Here is a 22,336-nt window from a genome sequence, read left to right as displayed (position 1 = left end):
TGGAAGGAGGCGGGGATTAGAGTACCTCATTCTCCCAGTGTTTACACACACACAGAGGCAGCAAGTGAGTGAATGAGGGAGAGTCAGGGGGAGAGCGAGGGAGTGTGGCTTGTCAGCATTGCATCCCGCATCCCACTGCATTCCCACAGCTGGGTTTACACTCTTTTGTTGTTCTCCGGACGGCTCTTCTACGTTTCACATCTGCTCAGCTATTCCTGATCAGACCTCTCTAAGCACCGACTTGTGGAGTTGGTTACTTATGGAGGATTTTCATGGGGAAGGCAGCAACAGCAGAACAAAGTGTCCTCTGCCGTCTGCTCCTCTGATGACCAAGAAGCTCTGCTCTTTGACCTCACAGTTTTACTCTTTCTCCCATGCTTGATTCTGCGCTGAAATGCCAGAAGTGAGTTATCTAATCTCAGTTTCGTGGATGTTCTTTCAGGTAAGGAGGACACACAGGGTGAACTGGGCGGGAATCGATCCATTGACCAAATCTCACATGTTGCTTGTTGTGTGACTGACTGTGAACAAGTATTCAACATATGCTTGTGCTTTACTTCAAAAGTAAAGCCATAAGTATACTCATATTTTCACCTTCAAGTTTTAACCTGTGTACACGTGTGAACCAGATATTGCAGGACGTCATCAAACTAACACAGTTATTAGATGCTGTGTGTGGATAGCTGTTTAGTTGTCTATGTTTGAATGAGATTTCTGAACATTGTAGCACTCTTAACGCATGTGTTACACAGTTGAGAAGTTGGAGCGTTTCTCTGTGGAGGGATTGTGTTTCAGAGAGATTGAGTGATCCTGGCTCCAGAGCGTTTCAGTTTCCACTACTGAGCTACAATACTCACAGTTTCTACTTACATTTTCTGTGATGTAGTACCAGGCCTGTGAAACCAGCACCATCAGCAGCTTTTCTGTTGGTGTATACATGAATATTTCTCCTTAGACTGTAAACTGTAGCAGATATTGACTTGTGGCAGACCAAGGCATTGCTCCACAAGGAGTTCTACAGTAGAACTCTGAGTGCAGAGTCTGCAAGCCTGTATGAAATGTGGCCATGTTCATCAGATGCAGGTGGCTGTAATAGAGCATGAATAATCATAGACATATTTGATGCACCAGCTATTAATTACATGCTTTCTTTCTGTATCTAAGTCGTACCATAATTTAACACCACAAACTAATTATTCAGGAAAATGGGGAAAAAGGCATTATTCACATACTTATATAAGCATGCAGAGTTAATTCAAACACCTGTGGAGAACTTTACTGAGAGCTGTAGTATAGTGATGTGTTTGTTTAACTTTTAATTAATGTCTATAGTTATTTCAGGTAGGATTTCAGGTTGTTTTATTGTATTGTTTAAAAAAAGAGCACAACAGTGCTAACATCAGAAATGTGATTTTTTATTTGTCAGTCTTCACCTTTGGTACGTATCAATTATACGTGCTTGTCCTTGTGTCTACAGTTCAAAAGGATGCTGACCCGAGAGCTCACCCAGCTGTCAGAAACCAGTCGATCAGGGAACCAGGTGTCTGAGTTCATCTCCAGCACCTTCCTGGGTAAAACATTCTTCTTTATGCGTTCCCTCAAAGAATATTCAGAAACATATACTGTACATGCACAACATTGAACTGACAATGATATTCATTGTGTGTTGTATTTGTTTTCCAGAGAAGCAGCATGACATGGACATCATGTCTCCCCCAGCAAAAGAGAAAGACAAGAAGAAGAGGCTGATGTCCCAGATCAGTGGTGTCAAAAAGGCCACACACAGCCCGAGTCTTGTTCACTCCACGATCCCACGATTTGGTGTCACATCCTGTCAGGAAGGACCACTAGCTAAGGTACGTCCAAAAATATTTAGCCTTATATTGTTGTTCATCTACAGCTGATTTTGTCTATTGTATTTACATGTTTCTTGTTCCTTTGTAGGAGTTGGAGGACATTAACAGATGGGGCCTTGACATCTTTAAAGTCTCTGAGTATTCTGGGAATCGCCCATTGACGGTCACCATGTACACCATCTTCCAGGTATCACTGCCTGTTCATGTACATGTTGGTGCCGTGACAAAATCTTTTGGGGCAATTATTTACCTAAAAATAAATAGAATATATATATATATATATATATATATATATATGTCTCTGTATATATACATATATGTGTCATCAGCATAAAAATGTAACTTGTGAGTTATTATTTATTTATGATTTATTTATTTGAGAAAGGTAATAGCCTCAGATTAGAACTTTGACCTGTGACTGAACAGTCCTACATACACAATACTACTTTGGTATTACCTGGCACAAAAGATAAATAAAGCATATCAATAACATAAATAAGAGAAAGCCAGTGTTAATACAGTATTTATTAAATGAACTTTACTGATCTATCTGACCTGGGTGTTCTGTTCCGTCTTTCCTGCTACTGAAGGAACGTGACCTGCTTAAGTCCTTCAAGATTCCAGCCGACACCTTCATTACGTTCATGATGACTTTGGAGGATCATTACCATGCTGACGTAGCCTACCACAACAACATCCATGCTGCCGACGTGGCGCAATCCACGCATGTCCTGCTGTCCACACCTGCTTTGGAGGTAGATGGAGGGAGTAGATGAACCCACTCATTAATGGCAACACCTTGACTGACAGTATTTGTCTTCCTGTGTTTCATTTCAAGGCCGTGTTTACCGATCTTGAAATCCTTGCTGCCCTGTTCGCTAGTGCCATCCATGATGTGGATCACCCTGGAGTTTCCAATCAGTTTCTCATCAACACCAGTGAGTGAATTATACTGTACATTTGCTTGGCAGCTGAACGTCAATGGGATCTTTTTGTGGCAAGTGCTATATGAAAACAGGTGGCCTGTCCTGCATCTCACTCTGGGCCTTTTTGCCTTTAGATTCTGAGTTGGCTCTGATGTACAACGACTCTTCAGTGCTGGAGAACCACCACCTGGCTGTGGGTTTTAAGCTTTTGCAGGAGGAGAACTGTGACATCTTTCAGAACCTGAGCAAGAAACAGAGTCAGTCGTTACGCAAAATGGTTATTGACATGGTGAGAGACTTGATATTGTTGATGTGTCTGTTGATCTACTCAAAGATCCGGTTCTTCCATAGCTATGATGTTTGACTGTATAATGTGACTGACAATCCTGCAGGTTTTGGCCACAGATATGTCCAAACACATGAACCTCTTAGCAGACCTGAAAACAATGGTGGAGACCAAAAAAGTCACAAGTCTAGGAGTCCTGCTCCTTGACAACTATTCAGACCGCATTCAGGTAAGAACAACTGAAACATTTGTGCAAAATAAACATGATAATTTACCTCGGATATTCACTGACTGTCTCTCTTTTTACCACAGGTTCTCCAAAACATGGTGCACTGTGCAGACCTCAGTAATCCAACCAAACCTCTGGAGTTGTATCGACAGTGGACAGATCGTATCATGGTGGAGTTTTTCACCCAGGGAGACAGAGAGAGAGACAAAGGCATGGAGATCAGCCCTATGTGTGACAAACACAACGCCTCAATCGAGAAGAACCAGGTACGTTATTGAATGAAGTTTTCGGCAGATCAATTGATCAGTAGATATAGTTCTGGACAGGCTCCTCTGTACTCAAGATCACTACCTAATTATAATCTAATTTATAATTTAGCCTCAGTCATTAAGTGACTGCTGTTTTATTGTTAACTTAAAATACCACTTCTACAGAGTCTTTGCTCTCTTCCCTTTGCAGGTGGGCTTCATCGACTACATTGTTCATCCTTTATGGGAGACGTGGGCGGATTTGGTCCACCCGGACGCTCAGGAGATCCTAGACACACTGGAGGATAACAGGGAATGGTACCAGAGCATGATCCCTCACAGCCCACTACCGACCACTGTGGGCCAGGAGAAGAAAACCCTGTCAGGAGAAGCATTAGCTCCCGGCTCCACCTCGACTGACAAGTTCCAGTTTGAGATGACCTTAGAAGAAGAAGTGGAGTCAGACAGTGAAATTCCAGCTGTGAAGAAAGGTGGCTGCAGTCAGAGGAGAACACCTGAAATTTCAAGAACAGGTTCTGGAAGTGGATTTACTGCCAAGACTCACAGATTTCCAAAATTGACCACCACTGATTCAGACAGGACGTTTTCTTTAGACTGTGATGAGAACTCAGCAGAAGAAAGAAAAACAAACGAAGGTGTCTCTGGATTAACACATGTGAGATTAGGCACATAACACCAGTCAAAGAAAAACTTCTTGCCCCTTTTTTTCTTTCATTTTGGTGCCTCTTCTATCTCTGTCACTCCACTTCTCCCACTCCAACCTAACACCACCTCTGGTTTGTGTGGACAGGGTGTCAGTCTGGAGGAGTGGTATATGGAAGTGTGGGCAGGTGTTGGAGGTGTCAAAAGAGTCTGCATTTTTTACACAGCAGTCAGTGGCACTGGAGGGAGACAAACTGACTCACGGAGGACTGGGAGCCACGTTTTTCTAACCAGCCTTTTGTGTTACACAAACACAGAGTTTTTTTCATTTTTGAAAAAAATGTCTCATTTAGTATAAGTACCAGCCAGCTTAAAGTCTTCTACAGCTACAGGTGGAAGTGTTGTACCATTTATTTACAGTGGTGAGTGACTGTAGAAAGTGACTCGCGGTCGTCCTTGAATTAGGTCCAATCAACCTAGATTTTTAAAAATCTGTATACAGAAATATACCTGTGTTAGCTGAAATGAAAATGCATAATTTATGCACTTATTTGTGCAGCAAGAGTGATACTCAGCACTTCTGCACAGCCCATTTCATTGTGTTCAGTAGAGAGTTTCCAAACCTGGCTCTCATTATCATGCATTTCACTAGTCGAGCATTCAGCTTTTTAGTTCTACAGTTATTTTATGCTTATGAGACTATATAACTATGAGAGTGACAGCAAAAAAAAAACTGACCTGGAGTCAGTAAGGTGATTTGCTGGTATTTCGTCACGCCGGTAGCATAATGAGCCGTGTATATGGCGCCCCCAAGTGCTGGCGAATAGAACTGAACGTCTGGCATTTTGGAGCAAATCCTGCAGTTGGCTTGAAAAACATCTTTAAAAATATATTTAACCATAGAATTTCTCGAAACATAACATGGATTTTAGCTTTGTTGCGATTTCAAAATATTTATTTCTTTTTGATCAAACACTTATGTTTTGACTTCTTCAGTTTGCCTTCAAAGTTTTTAGCACTTTACATTGTGTTCTTTTCCAGCCCTCACTGTTTTTTCTTAGGGCTTGAGCCAAAACCTAAACTTCCTGGAGGTAGTTAGAGTTTAATATTGAGTGCTGAGCGGCAAGCACAAAGATGATGCAAAATTAACAAAAGCAGCCCGTTTAATCCCATTATTATTGCTGCATACTGTGACTAAGACAACAACTGAGATTCAGATTTCTTCCAGACTGCTGTTACTGTAAAGACTTGGCTTTGGATATTTTCAGAGTTGGATTTCAAAGCCAGATTTCCCCCCACCCTTTTTCCTCTCATTGATCACTATTTGACTCACAGCGTTACAATCACTGACAAACCAAGTGCCAAGCAAGCATGATAGAACTCGTACTGTAATTTCCACTTTGCCACAGGCTACTTTCCATCAGCATCAGTTTATAAAGTTGTTTTATTATAGCCCTGTATGTGCCAATGTGACCCTCCTGTCTCTTTGCCCCCACCCCATTCTATCCATACAGTAACAGCAAAACCTAAACCGACATTTTTATTATTATTATTGAAAGTAATAATAATCAGAAAACAGTAAAACCCTTTTCTGATACTTTTACAGTTCTGAATTTTGAGTACAGTTGAAGGTGAATATTGTGACTGTTATGGTTCAGTCATTTATTTCTGGTTCAACGTATGTCATATCCAAGAAGATAGAAGAAGATAAAGTTTCTGTTTAGAGGGGCTCTTAATAGGAAGTTCAACTCCAAGTGATATTCCCATTAATATACCCTGAGGATTGGGGAACATCACTGGTAGAAACCTCAACAGAATGGACCTTAATTGAAAATGCCCAATTAAATGGGATTGCAGACTGATGTCATGTTACTAAAATAAGGACATTAACTGTAAGGGTAACTATTCGCAGATGACAAACTTAGAGAGGGACCATTTCTGTTTCCATCCATCTCACTATTTTAATTTCCTATATACAGTCTATGGTATCAACATATAGCTAAATGTTTAACGATAAGAAGTTAATTTCTCTGTCGTTTTCATTGTTTTGCTGACTGCAGACATGTGCAGTCCTTCTTGTAGCCATAAACAGCCTCTGACTGACCAACACTCAAAGATGCCTTCAACACTAAGGTCTATCTAACAACAGCCTCAACTGACATGCTACTCAGTCTGTCACTAATTATGTGATTTTGTACATTGTGGTCACGTGATTCATGTATCGTTTATTTATTATTTTTATTTTATCGATTAAACAGAAAAATGAAGAAAAACTATTTTTTGTCAAAGCTTTAACACTTACGTGTATGGTGTGAGAGGCCAATCATGAAGCCTTTAACACAGTAAGTTCTTTTTCCCCTTTATGTTGAATTTCTTTATTTTTGCCAGATTATACATAGGAAAATACACATGAATTTGTGTCTTTAAATGAAAAAAATTAACAGTACAGGTTTTTAATCTGGGTTTCTGATACTTCCCCTCTCCTGTTTATACTGATCCAATCAGTTTGTTTATTAATTAATGGTTTTACAGTAACGTGCTGATTGGAAATGTCTTTTAGTTATAATGTGCAACAAAGATAATTTAATCAAAAAGCCTCAGTGGTAACCTTGGAACAGTGTTTATTTTTCTTTTACAGAAAACGCAGCTTTGACAATCTGACCTCTGATTAACTGCAGGTGTGTTCCCTCCTCTCCAACTACAACTGTATGCCTTGCCAATAAAGAAAAATATATCTCTTTTTGCGGACCTGACTTCTGGTTTGTGAGAAAAGTGGTAAGATGAATAAATACACTGACAAAATAATGCCTTATTTGATTACTTAGTCCATACATTAAGTATATTGTTATGACTGACATAACTACTTTTATTTCTAAGAACTACTTCATGTTGTTGTACAGAAACTCAATCAGCTTTCTTTGCCTGAACATTTACTGTTGCTGTCCACATATCACATTTTGTATGAAAAAATCACAAACTGTTATTATTATTATTGCATTCACGCTGTGCAGTCGAACTAGCTTCTTTAGTTTCATGGATGTTAAACAGCAGCAAAATCATTAAAGGTTATAAACAGAGATATAGATATAAACCTTTTCTGGATCAGTATTATCATTATTGGTAATTATTTTAATTTCGGTTTTCTTCTATCAAAAGATATTTATTTTATTCATGTTCCACAAGAGTAGGGTAGCGGAGCGACACATTTTAGGGAGTAATTTCTAAACTTCCGTCACTTTAACGAGTAAATTAGCAAGTTTTGGTAGGATGCACCGAACCTCAACGATAATTGTTGAATTTATTTCTCTTGTAATTCCTACAATGACCATTCACAAATATCTCCTAAAATTATAATATATAATATCCGATTTGAAATGTAACCCTTTTTAGGCTTAAAAAAATTGGATTTTTTTTCCCATTCTTCTTCTTCTTTGTCTTGTTCCTCTTCTTTCTCAGTATATTCCGTTTTTATGTCATGAATTTAGTAAAGTAAAATAAACTTACCGTTAAGACCACCCTTAAAACGCACCCATTTTTAAAATCCGCCTCTTGTCTCTGATTGGTCAGTTTTCCTGTCAGTCTTTCTCCTGCCGGGGCCAGTCATTTGCAGGTGCAGAGGCTCAGAGTTGGAGCTGCTGCTGTAGACGAGGAAGGAGGAGAAAAAAACGCTCACAATAAGGTAAAACCTGCGCTTATGCGTCACTGTGGGGCTGTGGTAAGTCAAAAGAAGTGTAAGACGACGCTTGCATCATTTATTACCTTTGACCTGCGATAATTACACCGAAAATTTAACCGAAAATGAAGAAGAGTTAACCTTCATTTGACATAGCTAGGATGCTTAGCATAGCCGTCACTTTAACCACTGATGATAACGGTTTACTGTGTAAGCAGTAAAACACAGAAAAGCCCCTTGTTGATTCGTTTTCTTTGTTTTAAATTAATTTCATAGTGTAACAGTAAGACACGAGAGAGAAACCGCACCTTGTTCTGCGTTTGGGTTTTTTTTTCCTAAGCAACACTGTCCGATTAAGCCATATAGTCCCTGTTAGCACTTGAAGCTATCTGTCGGGGGAAAAAATAAGATTTGGGTCGTTTCGTTTTGATAATTATTTTCGGTAGCGGACAGTTTTTTTTCTGCCTTTAATTAAACATTACCATCAACGTAATTTGTGACCAACCATATGGTCATACTTATGTGACTACGGTATTCTGTCCTGAAAGAATGGAAATGTTCGGTGGCTTCTTAGCCTGTCACTAAGCTCATCAGCTTCCGTTCTTCCCACCGTGATCAGGGTGGAGGTAAATATGTGCCTGGTTGGACCAGTATTATTGACATTAGGTGGAGACACTTAAGGCTATGAGCCTGCATTGGTTGGTTGTATTGACACAGTCTCTTAGCAAAAACAGAAAATCTTTTTTTTTTTTTTTTTTTTTTTGTCCCGTGACAGAAAGTAAAGGCAAAGCCATGAGCAGAAATTGATTTAATCTTCTTTAAAGATGGAGAATAAAGGAATTCCTGCCGCTATATAAAATAAATATATATTTATATAGATGCAACTGTCAATCTTTTAATGGGTCACAGAAAAGACGGTAGATGATGATTATGTTTATCTGCAGGGAAGCTACTCTGTCATGCATTTTCTTGACTTATTTTTTGAAAATAAATGAGACCCATCTGTGTGGAAATCTTCACCTATGGCAAATCACCACAAGGGGGCAGCAATTCAACTCAAAGGTTGCAGAGCTGCAGTTACAACCCGTAAAAAGGAGAAGCAAGGTTTGGGGCAAGCATAATTAGGTTACATCTTTGTTTTAATGATAATAATGTCTAGATACAACATTTTTGTTGTTGAAAAAATAATTTCTATGAGATGGAAAGTCTTAAATTTGTTTTTAAAATTTGGTATCCCTTTCATTTTGAACAAATTGTTCCTAACTGCTGACTTTGTATTAGATGAAACACTCAAAATAAATCAGGTGACATTCCCAATTGAGTGACTGCAAAATGTGATCATAGAAAAAAAAATTGTGAAAAGTTATAAAATGATTTAAAATAACTAATTAATTTCCCCAGATGATTTGTTGTCTTAGACACATCTTCATTTGAATGCACTATACAGTAACCAGTGTAAATTGTCAAAACTAAGCTCTGTATTTATTTTTCAAAGTTTTATGTGGCCTAAAAATGATTGGTAATGTATATTAATTACAGCTGACATTTTAGAATGCAAATCTGTTTTTTTCTAGATGGCGTCTGCAAATGCCACATACGGACAAAAGGAGTCCTCAGACCAGAACTTTGATTACATGTTTAAGATCCTAATCATTGGCAACAGCAGTGTTGGAAAGACCTCCTTCCTTTTCCGCTACGCAGATGACTCATTCACCCCAGCCTTTGTCAGCACAGTGGGCATTGACTTCAAGGTCAAGACCATCTACAGGAACGACAAAAGGATAAAGCTGCAGATCTGGGTGAGGAAGTGATGGATGTGTTAAAGTGCAAATAGTCTTGTGTTTCCATGATAAGGTTAGCCAGCTTTTCTGAGAGTTATAAGAAATTTTATCTCATGGATAAGCCATGAGATAAAATGAACTCTGAACTTTTGAATAAAGTTATCTGTCCTGCTTTACTTTTCATTATTTTCCTGTTATCAGTTGTATGTACAGTAAACTAGCACCAAGATCTAGTCAGCAGTTTTGCTTTTGTTTCCCACATGCAACTTAATATTTTGTGCTGGAAAACATTTTCATTTGACCAATTGAAGGAAATCGGAATCAGCAAAAATAGTTTTGGGCAAGTTATGTTCACCAGAAAACTTGTAATTGACCAAAAAATGCAATCAGCGCATCTCTAGCTTTATGTTCATACTGCCTGATTGTGTCTGACTTAGATTATATTTAACATGTGGTCGCAGATAACCATTATTGTAACAAACAATTATTTCTAAAAAAAAGAAAATGTCCAGCGTTAAAATTTTAAAACTGGAGAAACAGTCACTGCAAACGTTTTTTACGTTCCTCCTTCGTCACATCCACATCTGCGACTAAGCCATTCTCTGTTATCATGTATCTTTAATAACTCCCAGCTGTGAAGTGGCCTCTCTGTTCTCCAGAGTCACTTCATCTGTGTGTAACAGCAATACCCTTGAAGTGTTCTTAACATTAGCCATCAAGACTGACCCTGGGAACAAATGCTTATTACATGTGACACTAGAGGAATACCTAATGCTCATGGGAGTTTAGCTGAGTGTTAAACCAATCACGAGAAGCGCCATGGACAACCATTAATTGCGTGCAGATGACAGTTGTTTACACAAAATGCCGGAAAAACAATAGAAGACTGTTGTGTTTTTTTGCTCTTTCGTTGTACTGTGGTGGATATGATAAAGGAAGACCTCGCAAAAAACAAAATATCTTCATACCAGAGATGTTTTTCATTGGCATCTATAACTTTTATCTTGGTCTGTCAATGAAAGCAACATCGAATGACTACAATAAAGCTGTTATGTCTTTCTACAGGACACTGCTGGCCAAGAGCGCTACAGGACAATCACCACGGCGTATTACAGGGGAGCCATGGGCTTCATCCTCATGTATGACATCACCAATGAGGAATCTTTCAATGCTGTGCAGGACTGGTGAGGGTCAAACTCAGTATGCATGGCTTGTGTGTCTGTAGAAAGAAGAGCACTGCCCTTTTAGTCCTTGATTTTTGTTCAGACGTCCTCTAGTCTGTAGCTCATTTCATATGAATTTGTGATGAGATGCTTGTGGGTGTAGAATGTGAGTCACAGCTGTCACTTTGATCCTGTCCTTACAGCTTACCAACAAGTAACTATAGCCAAATAATATATTGGGGTGGCTCGATACAACTTTTTCATGTCCGATACTGATACTGCAACTATTTGCCGATACCGATATCAGTCCGATACTATCTTTTGTCCTGCGTGCCTCAGGTTGCCATTGGTGAGGCGATAGCGTCCCTGTTTACATCATGGAGTTGAGCAATTTGGCTTAGGTTTATCTTTCAATGTTCAAACCTGAAAATTTGAATCCTGGGTATTTGATCGAGCCATTCCTAAAATATATTCCTAGTCTCAATAGTGTTGTACATCTAATAACTCTGTTCTGTATTGGCTTTCAGGTCGACCCAGATCAAGACATACTCGTGGGATAATGCTCAGGTGCTGCTGGTGGGAAACAAGTGTGACATGGAGGATGAAAGAGTCGTGGCTCCAGAGAGGGGCCGGCAGCTGTCGGAGCAGCTGGGTAAGTCAACTGCTCTCAGAGCTGGACGCCAACCGGCGGTAAGTCAACTGCTCTCAGAGCTGGACACCAACCACAATTGTCTCGGCGGCTGTTTACGCTTCCATATGTGTTTGGTTGGATCCAAGTAGGAAAATACTTAGTAAGTGTAAGAAATAAGCATGTTATATTTTATAATGGGAAGGTTAACTGCCCTTGTAAAATATTCATTTCAATTTTAAAAAATAGAATAAAAAATGCTCAGCTTTGTTTCTTTTAATAAGAAGTTGGCCACAAATACTATGATCAAAACGACAAATACTTAATAAAATTGCACGAGATAGCCCTAAAATTATTTAATTAATTTAAATAATCTTAATTAAGTGATGATCAAGTCCCTATAGGTGGTGGATGTCAGTATTGACAGAATGAAATCTAAAAAATCTAATGTCAGTTTTTTTATTTATCCTGCAAAATGTATATGTAAATATGTGTTAGCTAATAGTTGATAATAATTAATTAACCATTTCTATGCACAAAGAAGTCAGTTATTAGCCCTTGTTTTACAAGTATATTGTTGTTTTTAGTTTTTATTTTCTCTTGCATCAGAATTATTCCATGAGAGGACAAACTGAATATGTTGATGTATTCATAGTTTAAAACTTTAATACCCCACTTAAGTCCTTACAAATACACTCTTTTTGAAATACTTGTATAAAACTCGTGAAGAGACGGCTCCTGACATTCTGAGATAAGTGGATTAACTGGATAAGCTTCACACACTGGAACGACAAGCGTAACAACAACCTGCGTTCACCTCCTTCATCCTTTTTGGCAGGTTTTGAGTACTTTGAAGCCAGTGCCAAAGACAACATTAACGTGAAGCAGACGTTTGAGCGCCTGGTGGACATCATCTGTGAGAGGATGACAGAGAGTCTGGACAACAATGACCCAGCTGTAACCGGAACCAAACAGGGGCCACAGCTCAGTGAACAGCCTCAGAGGACCAGTCAGGATTGTGCTTGTTAAACACCACCAAAATGCAAATATAGGTAATCTCACACAGACTGCTCTCTTAAAAACACACACACACATAGCTGTTTTTTTTATGTCCCTCCTGCTTTTATTATACACTTAGACCAGAAAATCAAACACACTAACACTGCCATACATAGTCACACACCCTGAGCGCTATCATCCTCCACCCCTCTCACTTCATCATGAGTACACAAGCCTGTTTTGACCTGAGGTGGAGGAGATATTTGAGAGTGGTATTGTCAGAGGAGTGAAGAGCGGCTAACAAACATTCCCGAGTTTCTGTGTCGTCTTGGCTTCATGATTATAGCTTAATTTCTGTTTTTATGTCAGTGATTGGGTGTAACTGGTTGTGAAGGGAGAACTCTTCCTCTTCCTCCAGGGCTTAGTCACTAATGCCTCGTACAGTAATTAAAATGGTTGCTGTTGTTTGACCCCTTTTTTCATTGATAATAATACTGTTGCTGTGGATAGAGTTGATGTTTTTTGTTGTCTGTTCTAGGCACGTCAAATCTCTCCTGTATCCCAGTGATCCATTTTTAACTGAATATGGTCCAGACCAGGTGTGTCCAAAATATCTGTGGGTTTAACATATCACACCTTTTTCAAGGTCCACAAATCCCTACTACAGAAAAAGATAATTTAACTGAATGTTGACCAAGTTATTCTGCTGCCAAGGGTCACATCCCAGCTGTTAAAGATCTCTACCTGTCAGTGCAGCTCTTTGGACTATATTGTTTTCTATGTACGTGCTCAAAATATAACGACAAGGTCAAAGGAACATTAAGTGGTTCCTTGATTTTAAGAAGATTTATAGATTCCACTGTGTGTGTGTGTGTGTGTTAACTAAGTAACTGTTAAAGTATAGTGCCAATGTACTGGTAGTGGAATCAGTTGCTTTGTATTTACAATAATATTTTGAGCATAAACAAGGGTTCTGATACTAACCCCCTAAGAGTGAGTCTCTGGACCAGCTGGACTGTGCTAGTAAGCAGTGGAATAACCCAGTCTATGTTCTACTAAGCTGTTTTATTAATTACCACCTGAACTTGGTGAACATTAACAACAGCAAGTCACCAAATATCCCTATATTTAGGCCCTCGTTAGTAACAGTGATTTCTAGTTTATGCCACATAATAGTTCAAGGTTAAAAAACTGTTTTATATTTAAGGAGCTGCATCATATTTAGAGCTGCTAGTTTTTTTTATTGCTATTATTACCTTTACTTTTTGTTACTGTTTTACAGACAAAAACTTTATGAAAGGCAGAGATGTCTTTCACCACGTGGCTAAGGGTGTATAAATGTGATACAGTGGACAGCTGTGCATTTTTAAATTGCACATATATTAACAAATGCATATAAAAAAAATAATATAATACAATTTTTGACCTAGAGACACTGGATCCCAACCTGTGTCTTAGTGACAGGTGCATGTTGTTTGTGTGTTGACCAGTGCTGGTTGACTGGTGTGTGTGTGTGAGAGAGAGAGAGAGATGTCAATCTGTCAGACTGTTTCAGAACCAAGTGAGGCTCCAGGCCCTTCTGTTTTAAGGCCCTTAGTATTAACTTTCTCTGACTGCATTCACTTCACCATGTGCTCACTAGAAAGGCATATGATTGAGCGTGAACCCTGGTTAACCACAGAGCTGCAGTCTCCATCAACCTCCAGAAAGTATGAAACTTTGGATATTTCCGTCTTTATTTTGGGGAGAGGGTTGATGCTATGGTTAAGGATTCGTCTGAAAACAAATGTAATGAGGCATGTGAAAATATTTTTAAGTTATTTGAAATCAGAATTTATTTATTTTGTATTATTTATACTTTTTGAAATGTTTAGTTTGCTGCAGGAGTTTTTTTTTTTTAAATTAAAACAAAGCATATCTCAGTCACCAGTACTTCTTTATGGTTTCATAAAATAATGAACCGGTTGATATTTTTTATTTGTGATGAGAACATTCAATTAGTCCTCCTTCATGTCTCATGATTTCCCCCCTGATTTTTGGAAAATATGTCAGTTGTTAATCACAGAAGGACAGGCTCAGCTAACGCTGCTCTGGCCCGTGTGTGTGCAACCAGTGCACCTTTAACAATGTTGCACCAGAACTTATGCATAACTACATGTTGGAAGCACTACTAACTTGTCATGTTACACAAGAGAAACAGCCCACTTCAATGGCAGAGTTACTCTACTGCCATCTACAATTTTTTTTACTCCACCCTACAACATTTTTTTTTTTAATTTTAAGAAAAGGCTACAAACCAAAATACAAACTACCCTACCAGTCTCTACAAATTGTTTTTTCTATCTTCTGTATGAATTTGTTTGTTTGTTGTTGTTTTTTTATTTTAATTTCAGCCTTTTATATGCTGGGTTTACAGTGAGCAAGACATTTCAACGCTTCCTCAAGGGGGGAAATGAAACATTCCAGTTTGAAAGCTTCTTATCATGTCCACAAACTCTGGAGGGAAGTCTGTTTGTCTTTTAATTCCAGTTATGTAACTTTTTAAGACATGGTGGTTTCAAAGGTCGACTGTTTTTGTAGAGCAATAGCAGTTATTTCTCCACACCCAAATATCAGTATCATACAACCCTGCTCAGGGTTCGTAACATACTGTTCTGGACTGGACTGTTTGTGTGTGTGTGTGTGTGAAGGAAGTCCTAGTTGTTCTTTCCAAAGAGGTTTGAACTGAAGAGGATGAGAAACAAAAAGTGGTTCGACACACATTTGTACAGACTTTCCCTGAGAGACGTGGCTGGTGGTGCTCAGAAAATGACAGAATATTTTGAACACTTAAACATTAAAAAGTAACTTTTGCATCATTTCTCCCTATCCCTTCTGTTAATTTATTTAGTTTATTTCATGCCGAATCAGGAACATGCATCAAACCTCTCACATTTTTCCTCCCTCTCTGTCAAAAATAACCCCTGTATAGGAATTTGTCTGACCGTTGGGTATTAGTTGTGTGAATTGTGCTGTAATTCTGTTTATGTCACGTTTGCTAAAATGAAGATTCAATAAATGAACTCTAAATACTGTCGATTTCTTTGTTCAATATTTCTTGAACAGTGAGGACGTGATGTCTCCAAAATGGTTTGGACCTGATTTTCTTTTTGTGCCCACTAGAGGGCACAAAAATCCCCTGGTTTCTGCATTTAGGAGTAGTTTGACCATCTATGGTTTGGTTCAACTATTCTTCTGCTCTTACTCTGACCCCCAAAGTTTCAACTGTGTGTGAAAAAAATGTGGTAAAACAAGCATAGCTCCATGCTCTGCAGTAAAAAAAAAATGAAAAAAAGAACATGTATTTCTTAAAGTAATGTAGTGACTTTAATAAATGTCAGGGAGAGACTTGAAAGTCCATTACACATAGATAAACATGGTTATTCAGAATGTAGACATACATCATTGGACATTGGTGTCCTGCAGAACCAGAACAGCACCAACCACCATCCTGAAAAATACAATTGCAACTGTACACAAAAGCAACAAGACATGCAGAGTTCAATTTTTGGCAAAAAAAAAAAAAAAGGAAAGGAAAGAAAAAACAAATAGAGATAAGACCATACATCAAATAAGAAATGTCTCGGTAAAGAAAAATATATATATATATATATTTGTCATTGCTAGGTGCTTGTAAACAAGTAAGGCGTTTCATTAGTCAGTAGGTGCCAGCCTTGGGTGACACCCTGGTGTTTGGTTGCACTCTCTTTTTGAGAAATTGTCCAGCTTAATGCACAAAGTCACACCATCCGACGTCACTCAAATGGATAGCACTATTTTGCTACATGAGGACCTGTTTAAAAAAAAATAAAAATAAGCCCCACACCTTAGATTTGCTGCATAACACTGCCACATCTTCCTGAATCTGAGGAGGCCACAGCTAGTCTTTCATTGCTGCTGTCTTTTTCAGTTGACCCGCAGTTCTCACCTGGACCTTTGCTGAGAAAACATCTCCAGATGCTTCTCCTACTGCCTTGTATCTGAGGTTGGCACCGCAACAAGTCTCTACAGAGGAGTTTAAGGTTCACATGGCCACTGTTTCTCCACACACACACACATCACCGGGACATTACAAGACCACCATAAAGCCAGAAATTCAATAAGCCTGGACCTGGTTTGGTAAAAGCTGACATCCACTGCTGACATGGTTCATCACCTTCTGCTTTAGCTGAGCCACTTGCTCCCTGAGGACGCTGGCTGTGGAGGCCAGCTCAGTGTTCTGGGTCTTCAGGGTCTTCACCTTGTCCTCCAGCCTGGAGATCCTCTCCAATTTCCGTTTGCGACATTTGGAGGCAGCTATCCGGTTGCGCAGCTTCTTCCTCTCCGCCTTAATGCGCTCCTGGTTGTCCATGTCGATGGGAGACAGGGGAGGACTTTCCCCGAAGCTCTGCATGTCTGGGACAGTCTGAGGTTCGTCCTTGACCACACCGGCGGACTGCAGCCGTGACAGAGCTGCCGCAGCGGCCGCCTGCTGCTGCGCACTGGCCAAATGGGACGGAGGCGGCGGAAATGGGATGGTGTCCGTGGAGTAGTTAATGGTTGTGCCTCCGAGCGGGCTGGCCGCATACCCGGTGAGAGTGGTGTAAACCGGAAGGTCTGACGTCTGGAGCCCGGTGGATCCGACTACGTTTGAAGAAGAAGCCAGGAGCTCCAGTCTGTCCACAGAGACGCAGCCCGCGTCGTTCAGCTGGTTCTGCTTGTGAAGATCCTCCAGAGCCTTCACGAACCCTTCGGCGAACTCCTGCTCTTCGCTGGCGGACTTCGGGTAGAGGAACTGGGAAGTCGGGTTACCGGTAGTGTTGCTGGGAGTGTTGGCGGAGACCAGGCCGTTGGACTGGATGATGAGACGCTCCAGGTCCGGAGAGGTAAGTTTCAACAGTGCCAAGTCTGGAGAGTTGAGAAGTCCGTCTGCGTCTCGGAGCGGGTTCGATTTAAGCTCGGAGTTCTGCTCGTCCAGGTTCAGATTAATTTCCTTCTTCATCATCGTGCTATGAGAATAAGCGCTGGAAACCCTCGGACTGTTGACCTCGGTGCCTGGGAGGGTTGTTTCCATTCTACACCCTACACTCCAGGGACTTTTGAGCGTTAAGCATTAACAAACGTGGACCAGATCCATCCAAAACATGAGGAAATCAGCTGATCCTTATCTGATGAGACTCCGCTCCTGCTTATCCTTCGCGCTTGCGCGTCTGTGTGAGTGTGTTAAATGTCGCCACTCTGTCAGTGGACCATCCAGCTGTTGTTGTGGCAGAGCTCCTCGGCTCTTCGGCTCTCAAATTGTCTTTTCCCGATGGCACGACTGCTATGCGCAGCGCCAGACTCTCGCTCGCTTTCTATCCCTAAAAATTCCATTATGTCACTCTAGAGCGCGCAGATTGGCCCGAAATGACGTTGGTTTCCGGTTTAATTTGAATAAGGGGCCGAGCCGGTCTTTATTGCCATGGAGACTCGGGATAAACTACAAACAGTGCAATGCATTGTGGTTTGATGTCATAGCATAAAAAAGCTTCAGGGTCGCCAAGAGAGAGCAGAGTCTGGGCGGGGAGGAAGGTGCAGGAGGCGAAAGCCAAAGAAAGGAGGAACAGAGTAAAACAGCCCCTATAGAAAAGATTCCTCCAACGCAGACCTTTACAAGAAGGAACAGAAAAGAATGTAAGATCTACGGCGGTGTCCTCGAGTCTTAAACTAACCCTTCCTTGTGTTTTTAAGTTTAAAATATGTTACCATAAAACCAGGAAAAAGACTTCTCGTCATGTTGGATACTATTAGTTTCCACGACTGTATAGGAGAACGTGGGTAACCCGTAATCAAACGTTTTTAAGGAAACCCACGCTGCTTTAACACCCAACAGCCCTGGAAAGATTTCTTTATTTATTCAAACGTATTTAGGTAAATCGGAAAAGGAAACCCTGAGTTGCATACAGAACAACTAGACACTGTAGCCTAAATTATTACACTACTAGTCACTACTACTAGTTGTCAATTTTAAAGCCTGCCATAGAAGGTATGTTGGTATGTTTGGTATTATTCTCCTACTAAATGGCAACACCAGAGACTGAAAGGCAGCCCTGAACCACTACAGAGCCAGATCAGGAAATGTGTGTGCCATATTACAGTAGGTTTGTCACACAGATACTGACAGGACAACACACTAAATACTTGTTGAGACTTTGGGGATTACTACAGTCCTAGCCTTCCAAAAAACAAACACGAGGATAGAGGGGAGATGAGGTCTTACATCACCTCCAGCTGAAAATGCTTAAAGGGATATTTAGCTCAAAGAGAAAAGAAGACAGAGGGACACTAGAATGAGGCTGTCATCAATCAATCATTCCAAAAGATGAAAGGCCTGAAAAACCGGACACACACACACACAACACACAGGCGTATATAGCTGGGATTAAAATGTTTCTAAAAAACATTGCATTGCTTACGTACTGCATATATTGTCATGTTGAAAAAGGTACAATGCATTTGACAGACAAACACTGAAAAACATTTTGTGATTTAAAAATAGTACCTCGTGATCAATCTGTGCTTCTGATTCTGGTTTGTGGACATGGCTGCTTTAAATGGAAAAAATGTTAAAATGCCTAGAATAGAATAGAATAGAATAGAATAGAATAGAGTGCAGCAGTACAGGAGACACTGATTCTGGCCAAGTGGTGGAAACCCTTGGAGAATGTTGTTATTCTGCCCATTTACAGAGAAGACGTCAGCAGACTGTCTGCATCAGCACCAAAGAACAGAGAGCGCATCATTAGTTTCCATGGCAACACCAATACAGCCAGTGACGCAAGCAGGAAAGCGAGGGAAGAAGAGAGAGGGGGAGAGAAAGTGAGGGGGTGAATGAGTTGAAGTAGGAGGAGAATCAGAGGCTGCTCTGTTGTGTACTTTGTGTGTATGGAGGAGTGACATTGTGAAGTATCCTTTAAACGCTCCACTGTAAAGACCAAGATTTGGTTTTCTGACTGTTCACCTCATATTATTTTCTTCCAAAAGGAAAAAAAAACTCTCAGTGCCATGTAGTTTTGTAACCACGCAGCATCCTGAGTCCAGAATGTGAGTCATATTGCAAACCCTGGGCGTGGGCTGCTGTGAGAATAAACAAGTGGAATCAGAAATGAAAGAAAATTATCTCTTTTTATGAGGCGTTATCAGATTAGGCATGAGGAGTCGGAACGGTATAAATGAAATGTGTTTATGTAGCACAAACAATGGACTGTGTCACATAAACACCTTATTTTCACTTTTGGCCTCTTGGAATTTCTTCTGATTTTTCTTTTTCTTTTTTTTTTTTTTTACTTCTCTCACTAAAGTGAACCAAATGTGTCCACTGCCCTGTGTGGCACACTCACATATTATGCAAATTAAAATATGCATCTATAATCTCTCAAAAATCTGTAATCGAGGTGGTTCTATTGAGATAAGCTCTACATATGATAATGTTTAACAGAACGAGAAAAGTCAAGCTGACAAATGCATCATTAATCTCCTTTTTGTCCAATACAATTATTATATGAAATAATGTAACCTAAATGTTACACTGAACATTCATTGAAAACACAAATTTAATGTTTAAGGTCTACAAATCATGAAATGGTAAAATAGACCAGCGAAGGTTTCCGAAAACTGCAGTGGACGTATGCCTACCAGACCAGTAGATGGCAGTATAATGCATCCACGTTTCCTGAGAGACGCGAAACAGAAGAAGACAGCAGTCAGCCGCAGAGAATCTAGAGTAAACAATCTCTCTGACACAGGTCGTTGGGGGTTTAAACCTATGACAGCTGTGGTTTAAAGATCTGTGGATCATGGCCAATAAGAAGAAAGTCGTAGTCACAGGTGAGACGTTTATTTTAAAGGAATTAAGTGTGAAATGATAATAATCTGATGTCGTTACTGCGCTGGTACACAGTAAGGAGTATTCTTCCTGCGTCTGGACAGACCCCTGCATCAGACAAATGTTAGTTAATAAACTACGTTGGTAATTGTAAGACACGAGTTTATAAGTATATTGGAATTATTATAAAATTATATTTATCTAAAAGTAAAGACCGGGAAATTATGCATTAAATACTGAATAGCATTGCTATTTAGTCAAAGTCAAAGATACCTGGCTGTCATGTCTGTCATTTAATGTTTAACTTGAGCCAACCTTTAGACTCCGAGTTACTTTACATTTTGCTTTATCTCAGTTTTCCAAGAAAGATAAAGTATCCCTGGTGATTTTAATAATAATTCCCATTTTGCAATGTGCACAAATGCTGCAGTAAATCATTGTCATCCTTTTCCATGTTGTTTTGACAGGTTTTGAGCCTTTTGGAGACCATGCAGTTAACGCCAGTTGGGTGGCAGTGCAGGTAATTAATATCAAGTTTTACACATTACACCAAAGACTACAAATAAAGGGTGTTCAGTGTTTGTCTCCAACACCAAGAACATCAGTGTTTTTGCCTGTGCGTTTGCTCACAGGAGCTGCAGCGATTAGGGCTGGGTGAAGATGTTGACCTTCATGTATGTGAGGTTCCTGTTGAATACAAGGCTGTTGAGAACATGCTGCCGTCCCTGTGGAAGGAGCTCCAGCCACAAGTATTACACCAGTAGAAAATACACACTTCTGTATTAAACTGTAAAATGATGAAAAATGTCAAATGAAACTATTCTACACATGTGTTTTTTTGAACAGTTAGTGGTTCACGTTGGTGTTTCTGGAATCGCCACCACAGTCACTTTAGAGCAGTGCGGCCACAACAGAGGTTACAAACGACTGGACAACTGCAGCTTCTGTCCAACCTCTCAGTGCTGCATGGAGAATGGACCCGACTGCATAAAGTCAGTGCTGGACATGGATGTAGTCTGTAAACATGTCAACGACTCCGACCTCGGTGTGGCATTGTCTGTATCTGAGGATGCTGGAAGGTAAACAACAACATTTGTGTATTAAATGTGTATAATTAGATTTATTTTTGAATTTATTCTGCAATAATGTTATCAGAACTTGTCATATCGATTTTCACTTCCTTTGTCAAATACTAATTAGATAGTAAGAAATGTACACAGTTCTGTTATTTCATTTTTCCTCTTTCAGGTATCTGTGTGACTACACCTACTACACATCTCTGTACCTGGGGCATCGCCGCTGCGCCTTTATCCACGTGCCTCCTTTAGGAAAGCCTTACAGCAGTCAGGACCTGGGCCGAGCCCTGAAGGCCGTCATACTGGAGATGCTGGACGTGCTGACTCAGAACTGTACTGAGGAGAAGGAACATAAACATGAAGAACAGTGTCATCACAAGCATCAACAACAGCAAAGATGCTGATGATTGTGTATTAGTCTGTGAAAATGATTCCCAACTCAACCATACTAATACGACATGATGAACATTATATCATTCCCTGTCAGTCGAAGAACTCTTCATATTTAAATCACAATAATGTTTTCCTTAAGATTATGTCTCCACTCTTTTAATTGTATCATAAATAACTCGTTGGCACTTATTATTGTTGTTTGTTAATCTCAGGGAATATGTTGCACTTACAACACAATATTTGTAGATTGATTAACCTAATGTATGTGTCTGCTAAAATGTGTATTAAAACACTCCTTTTAGAAATGTGTTAATTTTACTCTTTACAATCAGTTTTCAGTTTCTTTTATTTGTTGTTTAATTGTTTCTTCTGACAATATGTTTATTTTTTCAGACCACCACCACTGAGAGCAGGGCAGTAAATAGGTCTACAGCTGACAGGCTTTTTAGGTAAATAATAGCAAAGTATTTTTATGTAGCAGTAAGTAACTGTAGGAGGCAGGGAACATGAACAAGACTTCAATATCTTTTTTT

General features: G+C 39.8%; 4 protein-coding genes across 7 annotated transcripts in view; 3 read left to right on the top strand and 1 right to left on the bottom strand.

The window, feature by feature from the left end:
* Positions 1–6,994, top strand: part of LOC103398869 (cAMP-specific 3',5'-cyclic phosphodiesterase 4D-like) — a 30,476-nt gene extending 23,482 nt beyond the window's left edge. For all 3 annotated transcript variants that reach the window (XM_017030949.2, XM_017030950.2, XM_025053842.1), the window contains 9 exons: positions 1,478–1,571; positions 1,684–1,856; positions 1,945–2,043; positions 2,447–2,611; positions 2,695–2,794; positions 2,917–3,071; positions 3,175–3,297; positions 3,381–3,563; positions 3,757–6,994. In XM_017030949.2, coding sequence (XP_016886438.1) covers positions 1,478–1,571; positions 1,684–1,856; positions 1,945–2,043; positions 2,447–2,611; positions 2,695–2,794; positions 2,917–3,071; positions 3,175–3,297; positions 3,381–3,563; positions 3,757–4,239 — 1,575 coding nt within the window. In that variant the 3' untranslated portion in view covers positions 4,240–6,994. The remainder of the gene's footprint in view (positions 1–1,477; positions 1,572–1,683; positions 1,857–1,944; positions 2,044–2,446; positions 2,612–2,694; positions 2,795–2,916; positions 3,072–3,174; positions 3,298–3,380; positions 3,564–3,756) is intronic.
* A 743-nt stretch (positions 6,995–7,737) lies between these two features.
* Positions 7,738–15,820, top strand: LOC103398867 (ras-related protein Rab-3A-like). Of its 2 annotated transcripts, XM_025053843.1 has the most exons (6): positions 7,835–7,923; positions 9,456–9,680; positions 10,728–10,846; positions 11,353–11,477; positions 12,292–12,505; positions 12,991–15,820. In XM_025053843.1, exons 1-5 carry the CDS (start codon positions 7,903–7,905, stop codon positions 12,480–12,482), a joined length of 681 nt encoding a protein of 226 aa, XP_024909611.1. In that variant the 5' UTR covers positions 7,835–7,902; the 3' UTR covers positions 12,483–12,505; positions 12,991–15,820. The 2 variants fall into 2 exon arrangements, with proteins under 2 accessions (XP_008335838.1, XP_024909611.1); XM_008337616.3 differs by having other exon boundaries at positions 7,738–7,887; positions 12,292–15,820.
* On the bottom strand, positions 15,800–18,439 carry LOC103398866 (transcription factor jun-D-like). The gene has a single exon (XM_017030951.2). The coding sequence runs from the start codon at positions 17,542–17,544 to the stop codon at positions 16,588–16,590; it is 957 nt and encodes a 318-aa protein (XP_016886440.1). The 5' UTR covers positions 17,545–18,439; the 3' UTR covers positions 15,800–16,587.
* A 1,742-nt stretch (positions 18,440–20,181) lies between these two features.
* Positions 20,182–22,108, top strand: LOC103398865 (pyroglutamyl-peptidase 1-like). Its single transcript, XM_008337613.3, has 5 exons — positions 20,182–20,336; positions 20,802–20,854; positions 20,967–21,083; positions 21,181–21,413; positions 21,583–22,108. Exons 1-5 carry the CDS (start codon positions 20,306–20,308, stop codon positions 21,812–21,814), a joined length of 666 nt encoding a protein of 221 aa, XP_008335835.1. The 5' UTR covers positions 20,182–20,305; the 3' UTR covers positions 21,815–22,108.
* The last annotated feature ends 228 nt before the right edge of the window (positions 22,109–22,336 follow it).

This window comes from Cynoglossus semilaevis, unplaced genomic scaffold (assembly GCF_000523025.1).
Source record: "Cynoglossus semilaevis isolate Cse_v1.0 unplaced genomic scaffold, Cse_v1.0 scaffold1615, whole genome shotgun sequence".
Classification (NCBI taxonomy): Eukaryota; Metazoa; Chordata; class Actinopteri; order Pleuronectiformes; family Cynoglossidae; genus Cynoglossus; species Cynoglossus semilaevis.
The sequence above is the reverse complement of the archived record's forward strand: the minus strand, read 5'-3'. Positions and strand labels throughout refer to the sequence as shown.